This window comes from Miscanthus floridulus, chromosome 17 (assembly GCF_019320115.1).
Source record: "Miscanthus floridulus cultivar M001 chromosome 17, ASM1932011v1, whole genome shotgun sequence".
NCBI classification, from domain to species: domain Eukaryota; kingdom Viridiplantae; phylum Streptophyta; class Magnoliopsida; order Poales; family Poaceae; genus Miscanthus; species Miscanthus floridulus.
In genome coordinates, this window is record NC_089596.1 from 100,108,142 (window position 1) to 100,131,485 (window position 23,344).

The 23,344-nt window shown below is 45.6% G+C and overlaps 1 protein-coding gene across 1 annotated transcript; it reads right to left on the bottom strand.

Annotated features, from left to right (window-relative positions):
- Positions 1-510: 510 nt before the first annotated feature.
- On the bottom strand, positions 511-22,423 carry LOC136516081 (uncharacterized). The gene is made up of 9 exons (XM_066509483.1): positions 22,288-22,423; positions 19,205-19,312; positions 3,463-3,572; positions 3,031-3,342; positions 2,640-2,958; positions 2,144-2,147; positions 1,324-1,469; positions 710-925; positions 511-626 (listed from the first exon to the last, which is right to left on the bottom strand). Exons 1-9 carry the CDS (start codon positions 22,421-22,423, stop codon positions 511-513), a joined length of 1,467 nt encoding a protein of 488 aa, XP_066365580.1.
- Between the last annotated feature and the right edge of the window lie 921 nt (positions 22,424-23,344).

A 23,344-nucleotide genomic window follows, 5' to 3' on the forward strand; every position in this document is an offset into this window, starting at 1 on the left:
AAGCATAGATATTGGACAAAGATTTTATTAGTAATACCTCAAACAAATTTATACTACTAGACCTGCTGCACCTTGTACACAACTACTTCACCTACATGTGAACATAGCTTCATTAGAGCCAAACTAGGCAGCCAGGATGACAAATACATGACTTAACAGATAACATTCCACAAACTGAAATTGTTTCACTAACCTTGTCTTCCCAATGAGTCCAAGTCCATATGTTATCCACTCGTGGACATGTTCCATGTCATTAGGATCTCCCAACGCCATAACTGCCACTTGAGTCAAGGGGCCAAGGTCTATCGGCTGCCTAAACTGTCGTAGTTGCTGCTGACCCTCCATCTCATGCACGCAGTTGTGCAGTCCACAAAGAGCAATGATTATCTGGGTTTGCTTGATCCCTGGATAGTGGGGTATGCCTTTCAACATCTGCCACTTCGCTTTTACTGCCCCAAATGTTCTTTCTATGACATTACGTAGCTTCGAATGGTGGCGGTTGAACAACTCCTATGCATCTACAGGCCCCTTAGTCTCAAACTCCTTCACCCAATACCTCTTATTTGGATATGACATCAGATACCTGGGTCGAAGTGCGTAACCGGAGTCCACCAAGTAATACTGGCCTGCATAAATTCATAGAACAGCATCAGTTTGCATCCAAATAGCTCAAGCATGACAAAACCAAACAGACTAAGCTCTAACTAACCTGACGGAGGATGTGGGAAAGACGGATCGGCTTCTGCCTTTCTTTTCACCCGCATATCATGAGCGGAACCCTCTGTCCCCGCCCCGACATACGTGAACCTCATGTCGATGTCACAGACCGCAACCACATTTTGGGTTGGCTTTCCTTTCCTATTAATGTGGTTATCACGGACTCCTTTATCTACTATGACTTCTATGTGCGTGCCATCCATGGCGCCTATGCAGCCATCAAAAAACGGTGTGTACTCCACCAAAGCAGGTGACACTCCTGAATAACTAGTGTCCTTAGGCCTAATCACATCATCTGTGAACCTAGCCACGGCTGCCAGAACATGGGAAAATATCTTGCTACATGTCCCCAACCCCTCCCAAATCTCTCATGCATTTGTCTCTGGCATTGATTTGTACTACATGCCCATAAGAACATGGCTAAAGCTTCTATTGATTCAAGCTCCCTACTCCCTATTAGCCCATAGCTATTAGTAAGTATGCTATGCAACCTAACCAAACTTTTAGGCCACATTCGGCAGTTCTCAAAGCAACGGCTAGCATCTGACAACAACTTGTCTACCCACTGTCTTCCAGTAAACTCAGGCACTTGGATAACATGGTTACCTTGTGGTGGTACATGCAGCATGTGCACAACTACTAGACCAGCAGCCATAGCTGCTTTCACCATCTTGTTGAAGCTGTTTTCACTTGAATTCTGACTTTCCTCGTCGCTGTTGTCCATGTTCCAATTGGCTGCAAGTTGAGAACACCTAGAGTGAAATAACAGAATGAAATATGTGCACAAATAACATATAATATTAGATAGGTAGTTTTCAGTCTACATATTTACTAACCTAGACTAACACTATTTGTGCTAGCGGAAGGGTAAAACTGTTGAGCATCGTGCATTTTTCCTTCTGTAGGAATGCTTACTGGCCTGTAGCTTAACACTTATGCATAAAGCTCAGTAGCAAAGCTAGTAAGCAAGACAAGGTGATACTTGATATAAAACCAGTACCACTGGATGCCACTTTAGGAAATACAATGGGTTATGAGATCTATCACTTCAGTAGCAAAGAGGCATGACAGTATCAGAATTTTCATGATATGAGATATGTTTGAGTATTTCTTTCCAATACCAGCAGTTGGGGAAGAATGTGAAAGCGAACATTGTAGCTCGTATGCAGCAAACAAGGAAATGTTCACAAATGGGAGAACTGCCTACTTGATTTTAGTTGAACAACGTTTGGCTCTTTGTCAATGCGCTGCACCGCTTAACGCTTTTTTGATCACCAAGAAAACCTGCATATGTGAAATTGTACAAAGGCACTTCAAGGTTAGTTCACAGAAACTGAAATGCTAAGCAGTCATAACCTACTGAACTCTAAGGATACACACCTTCAAGCTCGCCGATCAGTGAGTTTCTCTACAAGCAGTCCCTGACATTCCTGCAACACAAGTAAACAGTTATGATTTCTATAAATACAGAACAATTAAAGCATATGGCAACAGTGAAATATGTGTTAGCTTCAAGAACCAAATAATCTCTGGCAACTCAAATAAATACATCACATAAAACACCTTAAAACGAGTTTGGGAAAAAGAATACGAAACATGGTTTTTGGCCACATGCCCCGTTACAATACAGAAACCTCAAGACAAGTAGGACAACAACGAATCTAAAGGATAAATGTCGACACTGAAATGCCACTGTTGGTTGACGCCAAACTCAACATCCTAGCTGCTGAACTACTTCTGGTGCTTGTTCATTTGATATGTCAGCCAAGCCATCCGTTATTCGGTTGTCAGCAGGTTCTTGAACACCCGCCGGGGCACTGAGTTATTGAACAAATCTGTTGCCAAGAAGAACATGTCTGAAGTGGCTGGCACACCATCTTCTCATAAAAGTTGCATAGCTTCGTCTACCTCCACCTATTCACGGGTCCGCTCCCTATCCCTTGATGCGCTCCTTGCAGCAATGCTCTCAGATAACCGGGCAATGTACTCCCCCACATTGCAATTCTTCTTCTTTTCTAGGCTATTGACAACATGGTACATGGTGTCCCTCTTAGAACTAGAATGGTTGCTAGATGGGCCGCCTAAGTCTAGCCTCCGCAGAACAGCAGGAGGCATTGAGTCCCGAATGCCACCAGCCGACACGAAGCAGCCAATGTTCTGGTTGCAGTCCCTGAACAGTGCCTCCAATTGGTCAAGGAACTGTGGTTGCCTACCACGTAGTACCTCAGGCTGACTGTCATCCTACAAAAAAAGGGATGACATATGTCATACAGTATATCCTATCTAATCAGAACTTGTAACAATATGACATACCGAGTTCATGGGCTGCGGAACTTCTTGAGTTTCCCAGTACTCACTATTAGTAGCAATGGCGCCCGTATGGGGGTTCCTCCCAAGCCTAGTGGCTGTAAGCCCATCTTTCCATGTTAGGTATGCTTTTTTGAGGTATCCTAGCTTGTTGTTGCACTGTTTCTTATCAAAACAGGGGAAGTAAGTGTAAATGTTGGACCAGCCAGCCATGGTGAGGCCCTGTTGAGTGAAGTTACACTTTTCCTTCTCTTGAAGACAAAGGTCCAGCAACAGCTTGGTTTCGTCCTCCATCCAACTTGCACGCTTTGGAGGCATCTATTGGAACGTGGAAGGGCTATTGTCATTTGTGGCTGGGCATAGTAACGGTACCGAAAAAACTAAAGGAAAGAACGAAATAACTCAAACATGAAGCAATGGACAGAAATGTGGACTTGCCTTGATTTCTCGCTTCACGCGCTTGGAACGCAAGTTGTACCGGGGGATTCCGGCAGGGAGCAGGAGGCTGTTGACGATGGTGCCAGTATATAGACTTGGGAAGTGCACACCTACATGGTGAACATGTTAATCTGTCAGAGCTTTATGTTGACCACAGCATTCCCGTCTAATTGTCTACATTCGGAGTACTAACTGTGTGAGAACTGGACTTATAACAGAGTATAGGAGTAATAAAAGAAGTAGCCTAATTACTGAAATTAAAATGCATTTCATCAACGCAATGAAGCAATTGGAGTGGCATCACAAAGCATCGTCGCATCACCCTAACATGTAGTAATATGAGGAACAATAAAAAATTTGAAGCAAACCGAGGAAGACCATTGCGATTCATTCATCGATGCATTATTCATAAGCCATGAACTAAACTGGCACATTTACAGGCATACAACGCAGCCATTATTGTACTACTTGAGAAACTTGGGGCGAAAAGTCTAAAGAAAAACAGTAAAAACTTATGGCATTTATACTAACCCTCAATGTTGCGGATGTGCAAGTACTATGTGACCTTAACAATATGGCTGTACATAGGCACCCACACTTGTGAGCAGGAACTTGAACCCTAACGAAGCGGATCTACTAGTTTGTAGCCAAAATGGGATAGGAAACGATGGATTTAATGTGTATGCACCAACTACAAGTCAGATCTAGAAAGGACACCAAACTTATGAATCGGCAGAACATTGAAGTAAGTCTGGTACATACCGGAGTCGTTGGAGGTGAGGCCGTAGCCGACGAAGGGGGTGGATCTGTCTAGAAACACGGCGAGGATGGCAGAACATTGAATACGGCGACACGGGCTAGGTGGATGGCGGCTTCCGTCTCTAGCACGGGGGGAGGGGGGAGGGGGAAGGGAGAAGGACAGCGGACGACTAGGCGGCGAAGCAGGAGTGGCTGGGCGGGCGACAAACTTGACGCGTCGACGGTGTGAGCGTGGGAGCGGCGCAACCATAACTCGGTGGCGGGAGCGTGGGAGCGAACACGAGAGGGGGAGCATGAGGAGGGTGTGAGCTAGTTTTTCTAGGTCAGCGGCATGGCTGGCTTGCGTAGCTGAACGGCTGGGCCGGACGGCCTATTCAGCTTTAGCCGAACCAGCCACCAATTTAGACTAGCGAACACGGCCATAATCGCATCCTACTTTTCGCAAAACTTTTGTTGATCAAATTTTTAAGTTTTGAAAAAGGGTGGTGAACTCGTAACCATTATTGGCTCTGATACCAACTATGGCAGAACCGCCCGAAATAGCACACTTACGGAGGCGCTTGTCTTCCACCAGACACTAAGCACCCCAAAAGCCAGCTACACCGGGCGGTATCTGTCGGGCACACCCCAAGGGTGAACCCGAAAGATCCACATTTTTCCCAAGGATCTAATAATGGGAACGAGTTACAATACAAGTCCATTTCATACATCAGAGTTTCTTAAAAAGTACATTATTACAATACCAAATACCAGAGTGCGGAATGATAAACATCGTAATTTAAAAATATACATCTAGCGATAGGGACGAGGATCCGTCTAAGCCCAATAGAAGAATCCTCCACACAAGGTACTTCTTATGCATCACCTGCAACAGGGGTAAATAAACCCTGAGTACACAATGTACTCACAAGACTTATCCGACTAGTGGGAATAATTTTCTGACTCCAAGGAATATGATAGGCTTTATGGTTTGCTGGTTTTCTTTAGCAGAAAGCAACACTAATAGTGAGTCCTTATTCATGTCTTATTATTAGCCGTATTAATTTATCATCTATCCAGTCTATATAAGCACATGTTCTACTTTCAAGCAAGAGTTGAGCAATCAGTTCCATTTCTTCTCCTTTCAACTTTTAGTTCTTACTATGGTGCTAAACCGTAGACAAGCCGTACCGGATTTTCCGACGATTCATGAATCAATGTGCCCAGCTGGGTGACCCGAAAACACACGCCCCTCTTGTACCCTAGGCACAAGCAGGACTAACCCATCACTCTTTTGTCTTGGGTGTCTAGGTCCCTGTCCAAACTTGGACTCCAAGCCCCCACTTCCTGAGTCCCGGACTCAGTGTGGTGCAAGGACCTCCACCATCTCCGCCTCCAATCAGTCGGTTCAGAAAGAGCCAGATCATGACAATAGAGCAACAAGTCTTCCCTGTGCCCATACCCAAGTATGCACTCAGGACAATAAATCTGTGACTTGCCTAGAGTCATATGCAATGACCGGTCCTTAATCAACATGGATAGGGAAAAAGTGTAACCAAGTCATGCCCTGTTGGCCGCAGGGCACAACCCCTTACACCCACCAGTACCCAAACCATATCCCTACACGGTAACCATTTTCCTTCCCACCATTTTATCATGAGTGATTGAAAGGATCAAGATGCCTAAGAGGGGGGTGAATTGGGCTAACTCTAAATTTCTTTGCAATAATTAAATCCTATGGTTAGCCCAATTAACCCCATATGCCTAGAAAGCGTTTCTAATTGTTCTACCACACAAAAGACTTGTAACCTAAGTTCCAATCCTACTCTAGCATGGCAATTCTATGAATGTAAAGACAAGAATTGAAATGCTCAAAGTAAATACTCAAAGTAAATGCTCAAAGTAAATAAAGAAGGAGGAACGCGGCGATGTTTTGCCGAGGTATCGGAGAGTCGCCACTCCCCACTAGTCCTCATTGGAGCACCCACGCAAGGGTGTAGCTCCCCCTTGATCCATGCAAGAATCAAGTGCTCTCTACAGGTTGATTCTTCGACACTCCGTCACGATGAATCACCCATAACCACTCATAACTTGAGTTGGGTCATCCACAAGCTCTCCGAATGATCACCAAGCTCCCAATCACCACCAAGCCATCTATGTGATGACGATCACCAAGAGTAACAAGCACGAACTCTCACTTGACCACGACAAGCCTAATGAGAAGGGTGGATGCACACTTTGCTACTCTTGATCTCACTAATGAGGGCTCTCTTTGGGATTCTCAAATCTCAATCACCTCACTAGGACCTTGCTCTTCTTGGCACTCTCTAAGGTGTTTCTCAGCTATTGGAATGAGCAAAAGTGCCCCTACACACGAGTGGAGGTGGTATTTATAACATGGGCTGAAAAATGAACCGTTATGTGCCTCTACGGGTTGACCGGACGCTCCCGTCAGTACACCCCGAACTCTAGTGATTACATTGTGACCGGACACGTTCGGTCATGATTTTCCCTCTCTGGAACCTTACTGGAGTCGACCGGACGTAGGCTCTCAGTGTCCGGTCACTTCACCTCTCAGTGTCCGGTCGCACCAAATGATTTCACCTTGGTCAAATGAACTGATCGGACTCTGCGCCAGCGTCCGGTCAACCCGGAACCAGCGTCTAGTCATTATTTGACCCTCCATTCACTTCCAACTCTTGATCATATGTGAATGAAGTTTGCTCCATTGGATCTTAGGGCTGTTTTGGAGCTACCTAGTGCTAGTTTTAACAAGTGTGCACCACACCTAACTCACTAGACTCACCTAGGTCAAGCTACCCGTTCATCCCCCCTTAATAGTATGACCAAAGGAAAAACAAAGTTCTAAACTACTCTAAGTGTCTCTCCAACTCCAAATGACACTTAGAACTAGTCCATCCTTTGAAAACCGAAATGATTTCCATCGTAGGGGCATGACACCTTGATTGCCCAATCGATCTCCATTACCGTGACCTAACTTAATTGCCTCTGCAAAACACATGTCAGTCACAGTAATCACGTATTGTCATTAATCACCAAAACCCAACTAGGGGCCTAGATGCTTTCAATCTCTCCATTTTTTGTGATTGATGACAATACTACCTCGAGTATGTGAAAGAGATGAGGTTTTTAACATGCTTGGTTCATATAAGCTTTTAGCAATAAGAACAAAAGAGTTAGTCAAGCTTATATGATCCAAGCCAACATAATGTACTCCAAAAGATATGAAATAAGCATGAGTACAAATAATAAAGCTCATTTGCATCGGAGTAAAATGCGGAAGCAAAAGAAAATGAGCACAGCACAAGTGATATGACATATAAATAATTCAAAGTAGAGAGCACACATGTCATATATCACAATTATGTAGATATCACTATCACATAAATATAGTTTAATGCATAACAAGTAAACACACGACGAATGCATAATAGTGTATCACACATAAAAACTCCAAATATAATAGATAAGCTAATATAATAACTAAGCTCTCCCTAGATATGTTGCTCTCCCTAAGGCTAACATACTCGAACCCTCTCCCCCTTTGGCGTCAAACACCAAAACCTAAGGGTCGGTCGGCGGGGCTGCAGTGGACGAGCCGAGCGCTGAGGTACGAGGAGTGAGCTAGAACTGGGTGCCATCATCATCTGATCTGGAGCTCTGAGCTATCTAACCCTCTGAAGCTGGAAGCGATGCTGAAGCGGTCTAGGTTAGATTAGGGACTGGAGCTGTTGTAGGCTGTGCTGGTATGACTGAAACAGCTGGCTCTGATGATGCCACTGAGGAAGGGAGCATCTCTGTCATGCCTGTCACTTGAGCAATGGTGGTAGGTATAGGGACATGGAGGTCTGGCGGTGTAGGGTGCCCTATCAACTCATTGAAGGAAGCACTAAGGCTCCTAGACACTGTGGTCTCTGGCACTAGCAGCGAGGATGGCTCAGCCGGTGTGAAGCCCGTATGAAATGGTGTGAACTACGGGGCTGGCACTAACATAGCAAACCACTGGGACACCTGCTCTGTAGGAGAAGCAAACTGTGCTGGTGGCTGTCCCTAACTCTAAAGCCCACTAGGCTGTAATGCTAGAGTCATAGAAGTAGTGACGGTCTAACCAAGCTAGGGCAAAGGCTGTGGCGGTGGAGCCCCAATAGCAGTCACAACATGCTGCATAAATCCAAGAAGCTGCTGCTACATGAGGATCTGCTACTGATGCATGGCCTACTGCTACTGCTATAGAGCCTATGTCTGCTGCTGAATAGTCAACTACTGCTGGATCGCCTGCTGCTGGCACTGGAACTCATCCTACTGAGTCTGGAACTATGCAAATGTAGCAGCTATCTCTTGAGCCTGGCGTGCCTGGTGCTGCCTCATTCGCTCAAGTATAGCAAGGAGAGCGGGGTCTGTCTGTGGAGCAGATGGCACTAAACTAGAGCTGCCGGCCTCATGGTCATGTCGCTAAGGAGGCATCTGAGGAATGGGCTGGTAGTCATCATCAGAACTATCACTAGGGTCGATCACGACCATCCCCTCCTACTGAGCAAGCTACTCCTCCTCTGTAGCTGCAATGCCCCTGATAATATCATCCTATTGGGCTATAGACTCTGGCACATCGGGACGATGGTGCGGCTGGCTAGGTGCTGTAGGTGTACTATGACAGATCATCTAAGTCATGTTGTATGCATGGAATTCCATCGTAGCACCACTATACTCAGCAAGCATCTCTGGTGGCCTCACAGTAACTGCCCTATGAATAAGAAAAGTGATCCAGTGGGCGTATGGCAGCTGCCTACGACCTCTGAAGCCCTCTGCAATAGTGTCCTCCATCTCTGATAGAAGAAGATCCTAGATGTCAAATACCGTCTGCTGCATCAGAGAGTTGATAAGCAACAACTGTATGCGAGTCAAGCCCTCTCTATATCCCATCCTAGGAAGCAATATCCTCCTCATGACAGCCTCAAGCACACGAGCAGTAGGAGTAAGATCACTGGGGTTCCTGCGTGACCCCTCACCAAAGGGCTCTATGAAGCAGTGACGAACCAAGTCCGTAGGGGGCACCATACCACCATGAGGGCGTCTAGGAGGCGCTGTTTATCCATAGCAAACCTAATGTAATCTGACAGGCTACTCCTGAGGCCTAAGTATCTCCCTAACCCTAGTGCTCATCAATTGGTAATCTCTGCCTCTGAATCCAAAGTGAATAAAGTTATGCTATGGGTCAATCCAGAGAGTAGCATAGAACTGTCGAACCCAAGATGGAACATACAGGCTTGTCCATCCGATCAGATCTATTAGCCCTGGTAAATAGGATAGATATGGGCGAATGTGCTCTCCAGCTGCTGTAACTATAAACTCAATGTTGCACACCCTCTGTGATCTGAATACTGCACCACTGTTAAGATAGACATTATAGAAATCCTCCTAAAGTGGTGTGTAGAAGCCCTCTAATGCTCTCTCATCCCTCCTGGGTGGAAATCACACCTCAAAGTCCATGAACCTCAGCTGCTGCACCTGCTTGGCTGTGGCGGCCCTCAGGTCAAGATGGGTCACTGGAGGCAGACCCTGTGGTCTAGGCAGTGGACGAGAACCCCTCCGCTGAGTATCTGGCCTGGATGTAACTAGAGCATGGGTATGACTAGAGCGGTGTAACTGTGGCTGAGGTGCCAGCTCTATCTCCTTAGCCTGCTCGGCCTACTCACCCTCCTAGGTCTGCTATGCTGGCTGTGCCTCCTGAGTCTGCTCTGCTGGCGGTGCCTGCTACTATGACTCCCCCTAAGGCTGACCCTCATCAATAGCATGACACCATCCACCAATCATGAGAGTCCTAGCTGGACCACCATGAAGGCGCTAAACTTCCTCAAGTGTAGCCCTCGTGTCTAGTGAAATCTGATCAGCGATTCGGACTCTGCTACGAGCACCTCCTCTCTCGGCACGCTCTGCGGCCTCTGCAACTGCGGTGGCTCTCGCTGTCTCTACATCTAGATACTTGTGCTTCCTTACTGCCATCTTCTTAGTCGCCTTGCCTTTTGGATCTATAGGCTAGCGAGGTGGGGGCCTTAGATCCTTGTCACCGAGACCACCTCCGACATTCTTCGTACGAGCCATCTGATGGATCTGAGAAGAATCAACTGCCGCTGATAAAGATCAACTGTCACTTTCGAGGCTTGGCCTCATTCCGTACTCGTGAGCTTGGCCCTGAGTTAACTGACAACTACCACTGACACCTCAGTGGCACCGACTCGCTGCATGATGGAATAGATAGGATATACAAATAAGTACAATATATCTAATAGATACGAAACCCTAGGAAGCAAGCAATTTAGGTACGAAAATTGAAATGGAGGCTTGCTACCTGATAAATCGGTGACCCAAGGAGAGAAGAGAAGCAACACGTGGGGAACCACCGAATTGGCTAAGGTTAGGGTTCACTGGTCGGTGTGGATCAGCGGCACTGGATGGTGATTGAAGTCACCGATGAGAAAGTAATGGGGGCGCTAGGGCACTGCAGGGGCATGGCGGCACTAGAACCGAGCACGACGATGTGGGATTGCAGCCGGCGGTGTTGAATTAGGACAGGGGTTTGGCGGCACTAGGGCAGGGATGCTGGTGAGGCGACGCTAGAGCTTGGCATGGTGCGAGTAGTGGAAGAGCATGGCACGGCGGTGCGCAGAGTGGAGGCACAGGGAGGTGTAGAGCAGGCGCGGCGAGCACTAGAGGCGGCGACACTGAGTAATGGTGCAGGCGTGGTGGAGCTCGGGAGCATGGAGCACGGCTCGAGTGTGGCTGCGGCGGCAGCTAGGGCATGGGTATAGGAGCGTGGGAGGCAGCGGGCGGCGATGTCGGCGTGGAGGAGATGCAAGTTAGGTCAACATGCGCGGATTATATGGGGGTCCCTCGCAGAGTAGAAAAGGAAACAGAGAAAGAAACCGGGTCCCGCATGTTTTCTACAGACCGGACACTCCGAAGACAGTGACCGGATGCTACCACCCAGCGTTTGGTTGATTCTAGTAAGGTCCAAAACCCCTGGAATTGCGACCGGATGCATCCGGTAAACACCAACCGGACGCAGCCAGAGTCTAGTGCAAGCTTTTGTCTTCGTCTTCGATCGATCGGACGCAGAGCCACCATCTGACCGGACACTAGGAGAACATTGTTTCAGCATCCGGTTACTCCTTCTCAGCAGCAGTTCACCTCCTGTGAACTGACCGGATGCTGGACATCAGAGTCTGGTGCAGCGTCCAGTCACTCTTTCTTCAGCGAATCTTCAAAGTCCTTCGAGCTGCCTGTTCCTAATCAAGTCCCAACTCAAATAAGATCCAAATAAACACCAATTGGGACTGATGTGAGTGACCTCTCTCAAATCCTCATATTTTTCAAAATATTTTGCCTTAGGCTATAAATCTTTTTAAGAAAATAGGCAATAAAAGGGTAATTTAAGATAAACGACAAACAACATTCATGCATATGCAATGCAATACTTGTAAGTAAATCTAGTTGCTTGTCAAGTTTGATCCAAGGTTAAGCTTCTTCACATGCTTTTCGGCGGTTATCTTAACCATGTTAGACAAACCCTATATGCATTACAAAACATTAAACATGTTGTATATTACAAAGCCATGCAAGGGACAACACAAGCTTATTTTTTAGTGAAGTTACTAAAATCAAGCACATTGAGCTCATTCCGCAATCTAAAAAAGTTGCCTCATCTAGCGGTTTAGTGAAGATATCCGCCAATTGATCCTCGGTCCTTACACCTTCTAATGATATATCATTCTTTGCAACATGATCTCTAAGAAAGTAATGGCGAATATCTATGTGCTTGGTGCGAGAGTGTTGAACTGGATTATTTGCAAGTTTTACGGCAATTTCATTGTCGCACAAAAGAGGTACCTTTTCTAGAACTACACCATAGTCTAGCAAAGTTTGTTTCATATAAAGTATTTATGCACAACAAGCACCCACGGCAATGTATTCCGCTTCGGCGGTGGACAAGGCCACACTATTTTGTTTCTTGGAGGACCAAGACACAAGTGATCTACCAAGCAAATGGCACCCTTCGGATGTGCTTTTTCTATCAACTTTGCATCTGGCGTAATCCAAATCAGAATACCCAATTAATTCAAATCTAGCTCCTTTGGGATACCAAAGGCCAATGCTTGGTGTGTGCTTAAGGTACCTAAGGATTCTTTTTATGGCAATTAAATGTGATTCCTTAGGCTTAGCTTGAAATCTAGCACACATACACACACTAAACATGATATCTGGCCTAGATGTGGTTAAATATAATAAGCTACCAATCATAGAACAGTAGAGAGTTTGATCAACCGTGTTACCTTCCTCATCTAGGTCGAGATGTCCATTAGTTGGCATTGGTGTCTTGATTGGCTTACATTCATCCATATTGAATCTCTTGAGAAGATCATTTGTATATTTCTCTTGAGAGATGAAAATTCCTTCTCTCATTTGCTTGACTTGAAAACCAAGAAAGAATGTAAGCTCTCCAATCATTGACATCTCGAACTCCTTCGACATCAATTCACCAAACTCTTTGCAAGAATCTTCATTTGATGGTCCAAAGATGATATCATCAACATACACTTGACAAATGAAGATATGCCCATCAAGCTTCTTGGTGAATAGTGTGGTGTCGACCTTCCCAATGGTGAAGCCCTTCTTAATGAGGAAGTCCCAAAGGCGCTCATACCACGCTCTTGGGGCTTGCTTAAGCCCGTATAATGCCTTGGACAACCTATAAATATGATTAGGATATCTAGGGTCTTCAAAGCCAGGAGGTTGATCAACATAGACTAGTTCATTAATAAAGCCATTTAAAATGCACTTTTCACATCCATTTGATATAGTTTCATATCGTGATGAGATGCATATGCAAGGAGGATACGAATGGCTTCTAGTCTTGCAACCGGTGCAAAGGTCTCCCCAAAATCCAAACCTTCAACTTGAGAGAACCCCTTTGCTACTAGTCTTGCCTTGTTCCTTACAACTATGCCTTGATCATCTTGCTTGTTCTGGAACACCCACTTTGTTCCAATGACTCTTGCACCTTTTGGCCGCTCTTCAAGAGTCCACACTTCATTTTGGGTGAAGTTGTTCAACTCTTCATGCATGGCATTTATCTAATCCGGATCTTGAAGAGCTTCTTCAACCTTAGTAGGCTCAAAACAAGAGACAAAAGAGTGATGAGCAATAAATGAAGCAAGTTTTTATGAGTGAGTCATTACACCCTTTGAAGGACTCCCTATGATGAGATCTTGTGGATGATCTTGTAGTAGAGGTGTATTTCTTCTATTGACCACTTGAGGAGGAGGTTGTGGAGCATCAATATCTTGTGCTTGTACCACCATTTGCTCATGGGAGATATGAGTGTCTTCATTTTCTATTCTTCCATCTTTATCACCATCTTGAGGCACACTTGATGAAGGTGGATCAATCACTTGTACATCATCTTCATCATCTTTAGGCTTGATGTCTCCAACCGGAATGTTCTTCATAGCCTCCCTCAATAGTTCATCACCTACATCATCAAGATTCTCATGTGCTCCTTGGGAGCCGTTAGATTCATCAAATTCCACATCATATGTTTCTTCAACCAAGCCGGTGGTATGATTAAATACTCTATATGCTTTGGACTTTGATGAGTAACCAACAAGAAAACCAATATCACAACGTCTTTGGAACTTCCCTAGGTGTTACTGCTTCTTGTAGATGTAGCATTTGCAACCAAACACCCTAAAGAAGGAGACGTCTGGCTTCTTCCTATTGAGAAACTCATAAGGTGTCTTGCCAAGGAACTTTTGAAGGAATAGGCGATTGGATGCATAGCATGCGGTGTTGATTGCTTCCGCCCATAGAGCTTCAGGGGTATTGTACTCATCAAGCATTATTCTTGTAAGAGTGATCAATGTCCGGTTCTTCCTCTCAACTACACCATTTTGTTGAGGAGTATATGTTGCGGAGACCTCATGTTTGATTCCAACTTCATCACAATAGGCTTCTATGTTTATGTTGTCAAATTCTTTCCCATTGTCACTTCTAATCTTTTTCAGCTTCACTTCAAATTCATTTTGTGCTCTCTTGGCAAACTTCTTGAAGCAAGATGCAACTTCGGATTTGTCATGAAAGAAGAATACCCATGTATACCTTAAATAGATCAACAATCATGAGATAATAAAGATTTCCTCCCAAACTCTTGTATGTTGTTGGTCCAAATAAATCCATATGAAGGAGTTCTAGCACTCTTGTGGTTGACATGAAAGCTTTGGTTGGATGAGTATTTGCAACTTGCTTGCTGGCTTGACATGCACTACAAAGCTTGTCCTTCTCAAACTTCACATCCTTCAACCCTCTCACCAAATCATTCTTCATTAGCTTCTTGAGTGAGCTCATCCCAATATGAGCAAGTCTTCTATGCCATAGCCATCCAAGTGTTGTTTTGATGAATAGACAAGTCTTTAAGTTTGCATCTTCAGAGGTGAAGTCCACTAGATATAGGTTGTTGTATCTAAATCCTTTGAATATCACTTGATCATCATCCTTCTTAGATACAACAACTTCCTTCTTGGTAAACAAGCATTGGAAGCCACGATCACACAATTGTCCAACGGATAGCAAGTTGAAGCTCAATAAAGCAACATATAGCACATTTGAGATAGAATGATCATTTGATATTGCCACTTTGCCCAATCCTTTAACCTTGCCCTTTGAATTATCTCCAAATGTGATTCTTTCTTGTCCATCTACTTCTTCATCTAGTGAGGTGAACATACGAGGATCACCGGTCATATGTTGTGTGCAACCACTATCAATAACCCAATGACTTCCACCGGTCTTGTAGTTCACCTACACACAAGAGATCAAGCTTTAGGAACCCAAACTTGTTGAGGGCCCTTCACCTTCTCAACAAGTGACTTTGCAACCCAAATTTTTTTAGGCCTATTCTTATTAGGAGGTCCTAAGAACATGACTTTCATTCTCCCACTAGAATCCTTTCTAAGCATGTAGTGAACATTGAAGGCAAAAGGTCTAGCATGCTTGGGCAAGGGTTGTGGTGGTGGAGTTTGGCACTCATGAGCAAAGTGGCCTTCTTGTCCACACTCAAAACACTTCTTTGGCTTTGGCTTTTGTTGATGTTGAGCTTGAGCTTTCTTCTCTTTGTTTGCCATGTACCCAATGCCACTTCTATCCATCTTCATGACGGTGTTCATTAGAAGCTCACTTTGAAGATGCTTCCCTCTTGTGAACTTGATCAATCCAATCTTAAGATGCTCTTTTCCAACTTGAGCTTCTTGTTTTCTTCCTTGAGAGCATCATGGTTCTTCTCTTCCTTGAGCTTCTTGTTTTCTTCTTTGAGTTTCTCATTCTCAAGAATCAAATCACCATTATGATCAAGAGTTTCTAGCACAATGGTGTTGTGGCTTTTGATTTCTTCAAGATCTTTCTTGAGCTTTACATTGTCATTCTTGAGCTTGACAAACTCATCATAATCATCAGCCTCAACCACTTGCTTGCCCTTGCTACTAGAACTTTGCTCAATGCTCTCAATGATCAAGTCATCACATGATGTAGCTATATCAATCTTAACAACATGGTTAGTAGCAACATGTGGCTCATTGGATAGAAATTCTTGAGCTATGACAAGATTATCATGATTAATCTTAAGAGTTGTATATTCTTCTTTTAGCTTGTTGTGGCTAGCGATGAGCTCTTTGTGCACCCACTTAAGTTTATCATGTTTATCTTTAAGCTCTTTCTTAGAAGATTTGAGCTCCTTGAGTTTGGATGACATAGCATCATTTGTTTCTCTAAGCTCAACACTAGCCTTTTCTGCTATATCACATTTTGCTAAAAGTGAATCATTCTTAGCTTCTAGCTTTTCATTCTTAGCTCTAGTCTTTATAATGATCTTAGTGTATTGTTTTAGCAATCTAGCAAGATCATCATAAGTAGGTGACTCATATTCATCATCATCACTATCGCTATCATCATTACTAGCATGTTCATCACCACTACTATCATCATCATTTGATACCTTGCGTTCACCCTTGGCCATAAGGCATAGGTGTGTAGAGGATGCTAATGGTGGTGGCGGTGAAGACGATGAGTCAATAGCAATGGCGGCCACCTTCTCGTTGTCACTATCATCATCGGATGATTCACTAGATGAATCAATGTCCGTGAGCCAATCACCGACGATTTAAGCCTTTCCACTCTTCTTTGTCTTGTGGAAGTCCTTCTTGCCATCTCTTTTTGTATAGCTTGTTCTTTTTCTTCTCATCTTCATCTTCATTGCTTGAGTCATCTTTCTTGCCCTTGTTCTTATTCTTGAACTTGTCTTTCTTGGGCTTTGTGCATTGGTGAGCTAGATGACTAAGTTCTCCACAATTGTAGCAATCCATCTCGGAGATTGGCTTCCTTCTAGAACTAGTGAAGAACTTCTTCTTCTTGCCATCAAACTTGATGCCACTCTTGTTGAGCTTCTTTAGCATCTTGGCGGTTTTCTTCACCATGAGAGCAAGACTTTCATCATCAACTTCATCATCACTTGAGCTCTCATACTCAAGTCTTGCTTTGCCCTTCTCTTGGCTAGCCTTGAATGCTAAGTCTTTTTCTTTCTTCTTTGTAGAGGATAAGCCATCTTGAGGTGTGATGTGCATGTACATCTCATGAGCATTGATCTTTCCCAAGATTTGTGTTGGTGTAGTAGTGGAAAGATCACCTTGATGTAGCACGGTCACAATATGCCCATATTTGTCAATGGGGAGGACACTCAAGATCTTTCTTACAACATAGGATGGTTGCATTTGAGTGAGTCCAAGCCCATTGACTTCCTCTACAAGAACATTCAAACGTGAATACATTTCATTAGCACATTCTTTAGGAAGCATTTCAAAAGAGTTAAGCTTTTTTATGACAAGATGATAGCATTCCTCATGCTCACTCTTTGTTCCCTCATGGAGCGCACAAACGTCCGACCATAGTGCATGGGCGTCTTTGTGGTTCCTCACCCGGTTGAACACATCTGTACAAAGGCCTCTAAATATAGTGTTTCTAGCCTTTGCATTCTATTTTTCATAGTTCAACTCATCGCCTTGTGGGTGAGCAGCATCCCGAGGTTTTGGGAAACCTTGTGAGGCGGCTCTAAGAATTCCAACATCTAGAGCTTCTAGATACGCCTCCATGCAAATTTTCCAATATGGAAAATCGTCCCCCTCAAAGATAGAAGGAGGTCCATCCCCGTGAGACATTTTTCACTAGGCGGTTAAGCCTAAATATGTGAGCACGAGGCTCTGATACTAATTGAAAGGATCAAGATGCCTAAGAGGAGGGTGAATTGGGCTAATTCTAAATTTCTTTGCAATAATTAAATCCTATGGTTAGCCCAATTAACCCCTTGTGCCTAGAAAGTGTTTCTAATTGTTCTACCACACAAAAGACTTGTAACCTAAGTTCCAATCCTACTCTAGCATGGCAATTCTATGAATGTAAAGACAAGAATTGAAATGCTCAAAGTAAATACTCAAAGTAAATAGAGAAGGAGGAACGCGGCGATATTTTACCGAGGTATCGGAGAGTCACCAGTTTGCCACTCCCCACTACTCCTCGTTGGAGTGCAAGGGTGTAGCTCCCCCTTGATCCGCGCAAGAATCAAGTGCTCTCTACGGGTTGATTCTTCGACACTCCGTCACGGTGAATCACCCACAACCGCTCATAACTTGAGTTGGGTCATCCACAAGCTCTCCAGATGATCACCAAGCTCCCAATCACCACCAAGCCATCTAGGTGATGGCGATCACCAAGAGTAACAAGCACAAACTCTCACTTGACCATGACAAGCCTAATGAGAAGGGTGGATGCACACTTTGCTACTCTTGATCTCACTAATGAGGGCTCTCTTTGGGATTCTCAAATCTCAATCACCTCACTAGGACCTTGCTCTTCTTAGCACTCTCTAAGGTGTTTCTCAGCTGTTGGAATGAGCAAAAGTGCCCCCACACACGAGTGAAGGTGGTATTTATAACATGGGCTGAAAAACGAACCGTTATGTGCCTCTACGGGTTGACCGGACGCTCCGGTCAGTACACCCAAACTCCAGTGATTATAGTGTGACCGAACGCGTTTGGTCATGATTTTCCCTCTTTGGAACCTTACTGGAGTCGACCGGACGTAGGCTCTCAGCGTCCGGTCGCACCAGACGATTTCACCTTGGTCAAATGAACTGACCAGACTCTGCGCCAGCGTCCGGTCAACTTGGAACCAGCGTCCAGTCAGTATTTGACCCTCCATTCACTTCTAACTCTCGATCATATGTGAATGAAGTTTGCTCCATTGGATCTAAGGGCTATTTTGGAGCTACCTAGTGCTAGTTTTAACAAGTGTGCACCACACCTAACTCACTAGACTCACCTAGGTCAAGCTACCTGTTCATACCCCCTTAATAGTATGGCCAAAGGAAAAACAAAGTCCTAAACTACTCTAAGTGTCTCTCTAACTCCAAACGACACTTAGAACTAGTCCATCCTTAACCTTGTCGTCCATCCTTTGAAAACCGAAATGATTTCCATCGTAGGGGCATGACCACCTTGATTGCCCAATCGATCTTCATTACCGTGACCTAACTTAATTGCCTCTGCAAAAAACATGTTAGTCACAGTAATCACGTATTGTCATTAATCACCGAAACCCAACTAGGGACCTAGATGCTTTCAGTGATCATATTTTATTACCTATTTGCGAGTAACGGCAGGTTACTCATGCTACCGATATCCTGAGCATAGCAGCTACTCGACCTGTACTAGTAGGACTCATGGATAGATATATTTATGCATATAGTTTTCATAAAATGTCTGTAACTTAAATGCACACATACACACACACAAACACACACACACACATATATATATAGTGATCATTAAAATAGGGGTTATGCACCGGGGCTTGCCTTGGGAAGGCGACGGGTCAGTAAGGTTAGCACCAACAGGCTCCTGGGCTCCCTCCTGCACGAGGATCTCCTCCTCGTACTCCTCGATCACCTTGTCGTACTCTGGCTCACCGACGAGCACAAAGTCTACCAGCTCGTGATCTACATGTATGAAATGATGATGCAATGCTTAGGAATATAACAACAACAACTCTTAAAATAACAATACATCGATTTACCTACTAAGCTAGTGCTACCGACCATGGTGCTAAGCTATCTGATAACAAGTTTGAAATATGACATTCATTATTATTATAGCAACTACAGATATTCTTACTCCTAATGCTGATTTACGATATATACGATCAAGCAAGGGTAATAACTTCTTTATTTAGCAACTCATTCTAAGGCTACAAAATCTACGGCAAGTACATAACAATCTAGTGAGCCTACTGTAAATTTTCATAACTATATCCAATACCAATTTACCATAAAAATTCCTACAAATATTAATCTACATAATACTAAACCATCTAGTTTGGATTTATGAACCTACCATCATCATGGCTAACTGTAATCTATTGCACTAACAAGTAGATGACAATTTTGCGAACCTAACAAACTTGGTTTCACTATTTTTGGACATCTACAAGATTTACCATAATTTATCAAAGTTTAGATTGAAAACTAAATTGAATAAGCATTTACACTCTAATGGAATTTGAAAAACTCAATTCCCAGCGTGGCCCAACCCGCACGCGGCTCGGCCCAGCAAGCGGCGGCGCAGACGCGACGCGAGCGCAGCCCAGCAGGTGGGCGGGGGCGCGGGTACGCAGGTGTGGCCCAGCAGCGGGCACGGGTGCTAGCGCGGGGAGCTGGCCTAGGCGGCTGTGGCGTGGCTTGGCCCTACAGCGGTAGGCGCGAGCAGGCCGGCCCACGGCGGGGCGCGGGCGCTAGCGCGAGCTGGCCCAGCAGCAGGGCACGGGCACGGCTGGCCCAAGCGCGACGTGGACGCCCAGCGCGGCTGTGGCGCGGACTCAAGTGCAACGGACCGAGCCGGCCCATGGCGGGGGCGTGAGGCGAGCGCAAGCGGCGCAGGCAGGAGCGCAGACCGCGGCATGAGCTGGCCCAGCAAATAGAGCAGGCCGCGGCGTATTCTAGTGTATTCACCGATTTGTTTTTTCTACAAGAAAACGGCCGTAAAATGGTGTGACGCAGAGATGACGCAGAACTGACATCAACAAGCTAAGATAAACAGTGTGCACCGCCGGCTGCTCTGCTTTCACATGATTGTTTGGTTCGCCAGCCGCGGAGAAGACGCTATACGGTGGTGGAGCTTCGAATGAGGTAGGCAGGGCGATAAGCAGCAGGAGGAGAGGCTAGCAGTGCAATGAATTGAAATGGCAAGCTTTGGTTCCATGGCTGGACGACGGCACAGACCACCCCAGTCTTATGGACCCGACGGAGCTGCACTTCCAAAATTGAGGCATAGTGAGGCACTACAAGCGGCGAGGTGGGGTCGGTTGAGCTGCTGGCTATCTAGCGGAGCTGAGAACTTGATTAATTGGGTCACGGCGCTGCCACAATGGCAAACCGAAGGACACGGTCACGCCGACCAAAACGATAGCGGAGACAGGGGAGTCTTGGCATCGCTTGGCTTGGCACAGCCACGACCGTCAATGCAAAAATACCAGCGCACACAAATGACAGGGACATCGAGGTGTGCCCAGGCGGTTGTCCGCACGGCCGAGCCCGCAAGCCGACGAAGCTTGGACCTGCATCACCGCGGATGGTGTCGGACAAGGAAAGCCAAAACGCAACGTGACGCTGAAGTGACGGTGGAGTAGGCGGCCGTCTCATGCGTGCAGCTGTGGCTGGTCAACGGGAGCAGTACCGCGCGGTGGCGATGGACGACGCGCAGCACGACCAAGGTACCGCACGACGCGACGGCGAGGCAGAGCTGACAGGACCCGTGCATAGTGCGCATGCATGCGGTAGCAGGCAGCCGAGGCAGCAATGGTGACCGCGGCCAGCGTAGCTCTGTTCGAAATAGGTGACGTGCACGGTTTTTAAAGCAGGTGCGAAATCCTACCCGATGGTCCAAACGCCAAACTACTTCTTCCATACTCTAGTGGGTACGTAGAGCTATCGACCTAAGCCGCAGCACCACGCCACTTCTTAAGCCGATCTCTCTACAAAAATTACCAAAAGTGGCTTTGTCGACCCATTCTTTTACTTACGTAGAATGACGTAACTCCGAACGGTTTCGCATCGAATTCCAATTCCGACCTACTGGATGTACTAGATAGCTATCCTCGTCCTCAACCGCACCATCGTCGACTATGAAGCACGTACTACAAACTTTATTAAAGCTCGTATAAACGTTCTACGACATTTTTATCCGATAAAAATTTGCTTAGAATACTAAACAAGATTAAATGGCATGAAATGTAACATTTGTTTCTTGTTTTAGATAAATGTGTCAAGTGACGTATATTGATTTATACTCCAAATTACACACTGGTACAAACAAGTATGATGCTCATGCAGTGTTTTAACAAAACAGTACAATGTAACACCGAGGGTGTTACACGCGGGAGGGAGACGGCCGCGCGCGAGGGAGACGCTGCCGCGCGGGGAAGAGGCGAGAGGCAAGAGGGAGCGGGTAGGATTTAGGGTTCGGGGTGAGTGTGAGGCGGGGGGAGGCGATAGGCGAGACCATGAGAGGGAGCTGGCCAACTGGGCTGAATGTCACCCTGCCCTGGCTTGGGGGCGCGGCCGTGCAGGGTTGGTAGGCCGGGCCGCTAGCGGGCCGGCTGCTCTGTAGCAGGCCATGCCGTGCCGGCCCACGTGCCTGGGGTAAGGCCCATGCATGGCCTGCTACTCCGGGCCAGGCCAGCCTAGGCCCGGTAGCCCCCGTGTCGGGCCGTGCTTAGGCCGGGCCAAAAAAACAAGCCTTGGGTCGGGCCGACGGGCTCGGGTTGCATGGCCAACTATGCTGAAGGTATATATAGTTCAAACTCTGTGTTTTTTCAGATCCTCCCTTAGCATCAAGAGTCACGGCGGAAGCATCGCGACACTGGCCAACTGGTTGATATCCTTCGCGATAACAATATGACGACGAACTTGATGCTCACCTGGAGTGTTGGAGGTCCACACCACACCTTTGTGCTTCAGCTCTGAAATCTGAATAGGATAGGATTCTGAACCATGGAAGCTGATGCAGTTTTTTTTTCCTTTTAATTTCTGGGCAAGCAATTTCCTCTCATACATGGTTGCGAGCGCATTTACCCTGGTTTTTGTCATCCTTTGGGTGGCAGAGACGAAGGGAAGAACCCTAAAGGCGATACAATGGTCGTTCCGCTGAACATTGAGCATTGGTTGATATCTTCTTCCGGTTTTTCTCTTAGAAAGGCAACGGTTGGTATGTGTCTAACACGAAATTTTGGGCATCCTTCCCAAGTCCCAACGTACACAAATACTAGGCGAAGGCCACGGATTATTTCTGTTGATACGACAGAATGCTGTGGCAAATATCGACATGTAAATGCTGGAGCAGTGACTCTTATCATATTTCTCTCTTCTTGCCTTCAGTGATGCAAGATCAACGGTGCATTGTCAAAGTATATGTAAAAATGGATGGTTGGGCACTAACTGACCAATCCCAACTTCCCAAGCAAGTATGTTTTTTTTTGAAACTCCAAGCAAGTTTGTTGAGGCCACCTTCTTACTTCCTCCATTTTCTTTTACAACACGCATATTAAAGATTCAAAATTTTAAAATAATTAACCATTAATTTAGCTAATATTTTTTAATTGATATAATACAAATTTGATACGATTGGATTTGCAATTAAACGTAATACCCAACTATCATAAATTTAAAAGTATAAATATTATGAAATAAATAAATAATCAAAGTGTAATTTAGGAGACCATGCCATGTTAAATCATGCTTTACAAAAAGGAATGATGGGAGTAACCCATAGACTGGAGTAAGGTCTGTGCCTGCTTTTTGGAACTGTGGGTTACCAGTTTTCGCTACATACATATGATGTATCGATAATGCTCGAGCGCGGGCGTCCAGCCATCCGGACGCCGCATGGCCCAGTCCGCCTCGCTGCTCCTGCTCACGCCGCTCTCTCACGCTCACGACGCGCACCCCGCCTGCGACACGTTCTCCCTCCCATCACCC

Coding starts and splice junctions, on each gene's coding strand:
- LOC136516081 (XM_066509483.1), bottom strand. CDS start 22,423: ATGTATGAGAGGAAATTGCTTGCCCAGAAATTAAAAGGAAAAAAAAAC. Junction 19,313..22,287: donor GTGGACCTCCAACACTCCAG/GTGAGCATCAAG, acceptor TCATACATGTAG/ATCACGAGCTGGTAGACTTT. Junction 627..709: donor TTTCCCACATCCTCCGTCAG/GTTAGTTAGAGC, acceptor GAATTTATGCAG/GCCAGTATTACTTGGTGGAC.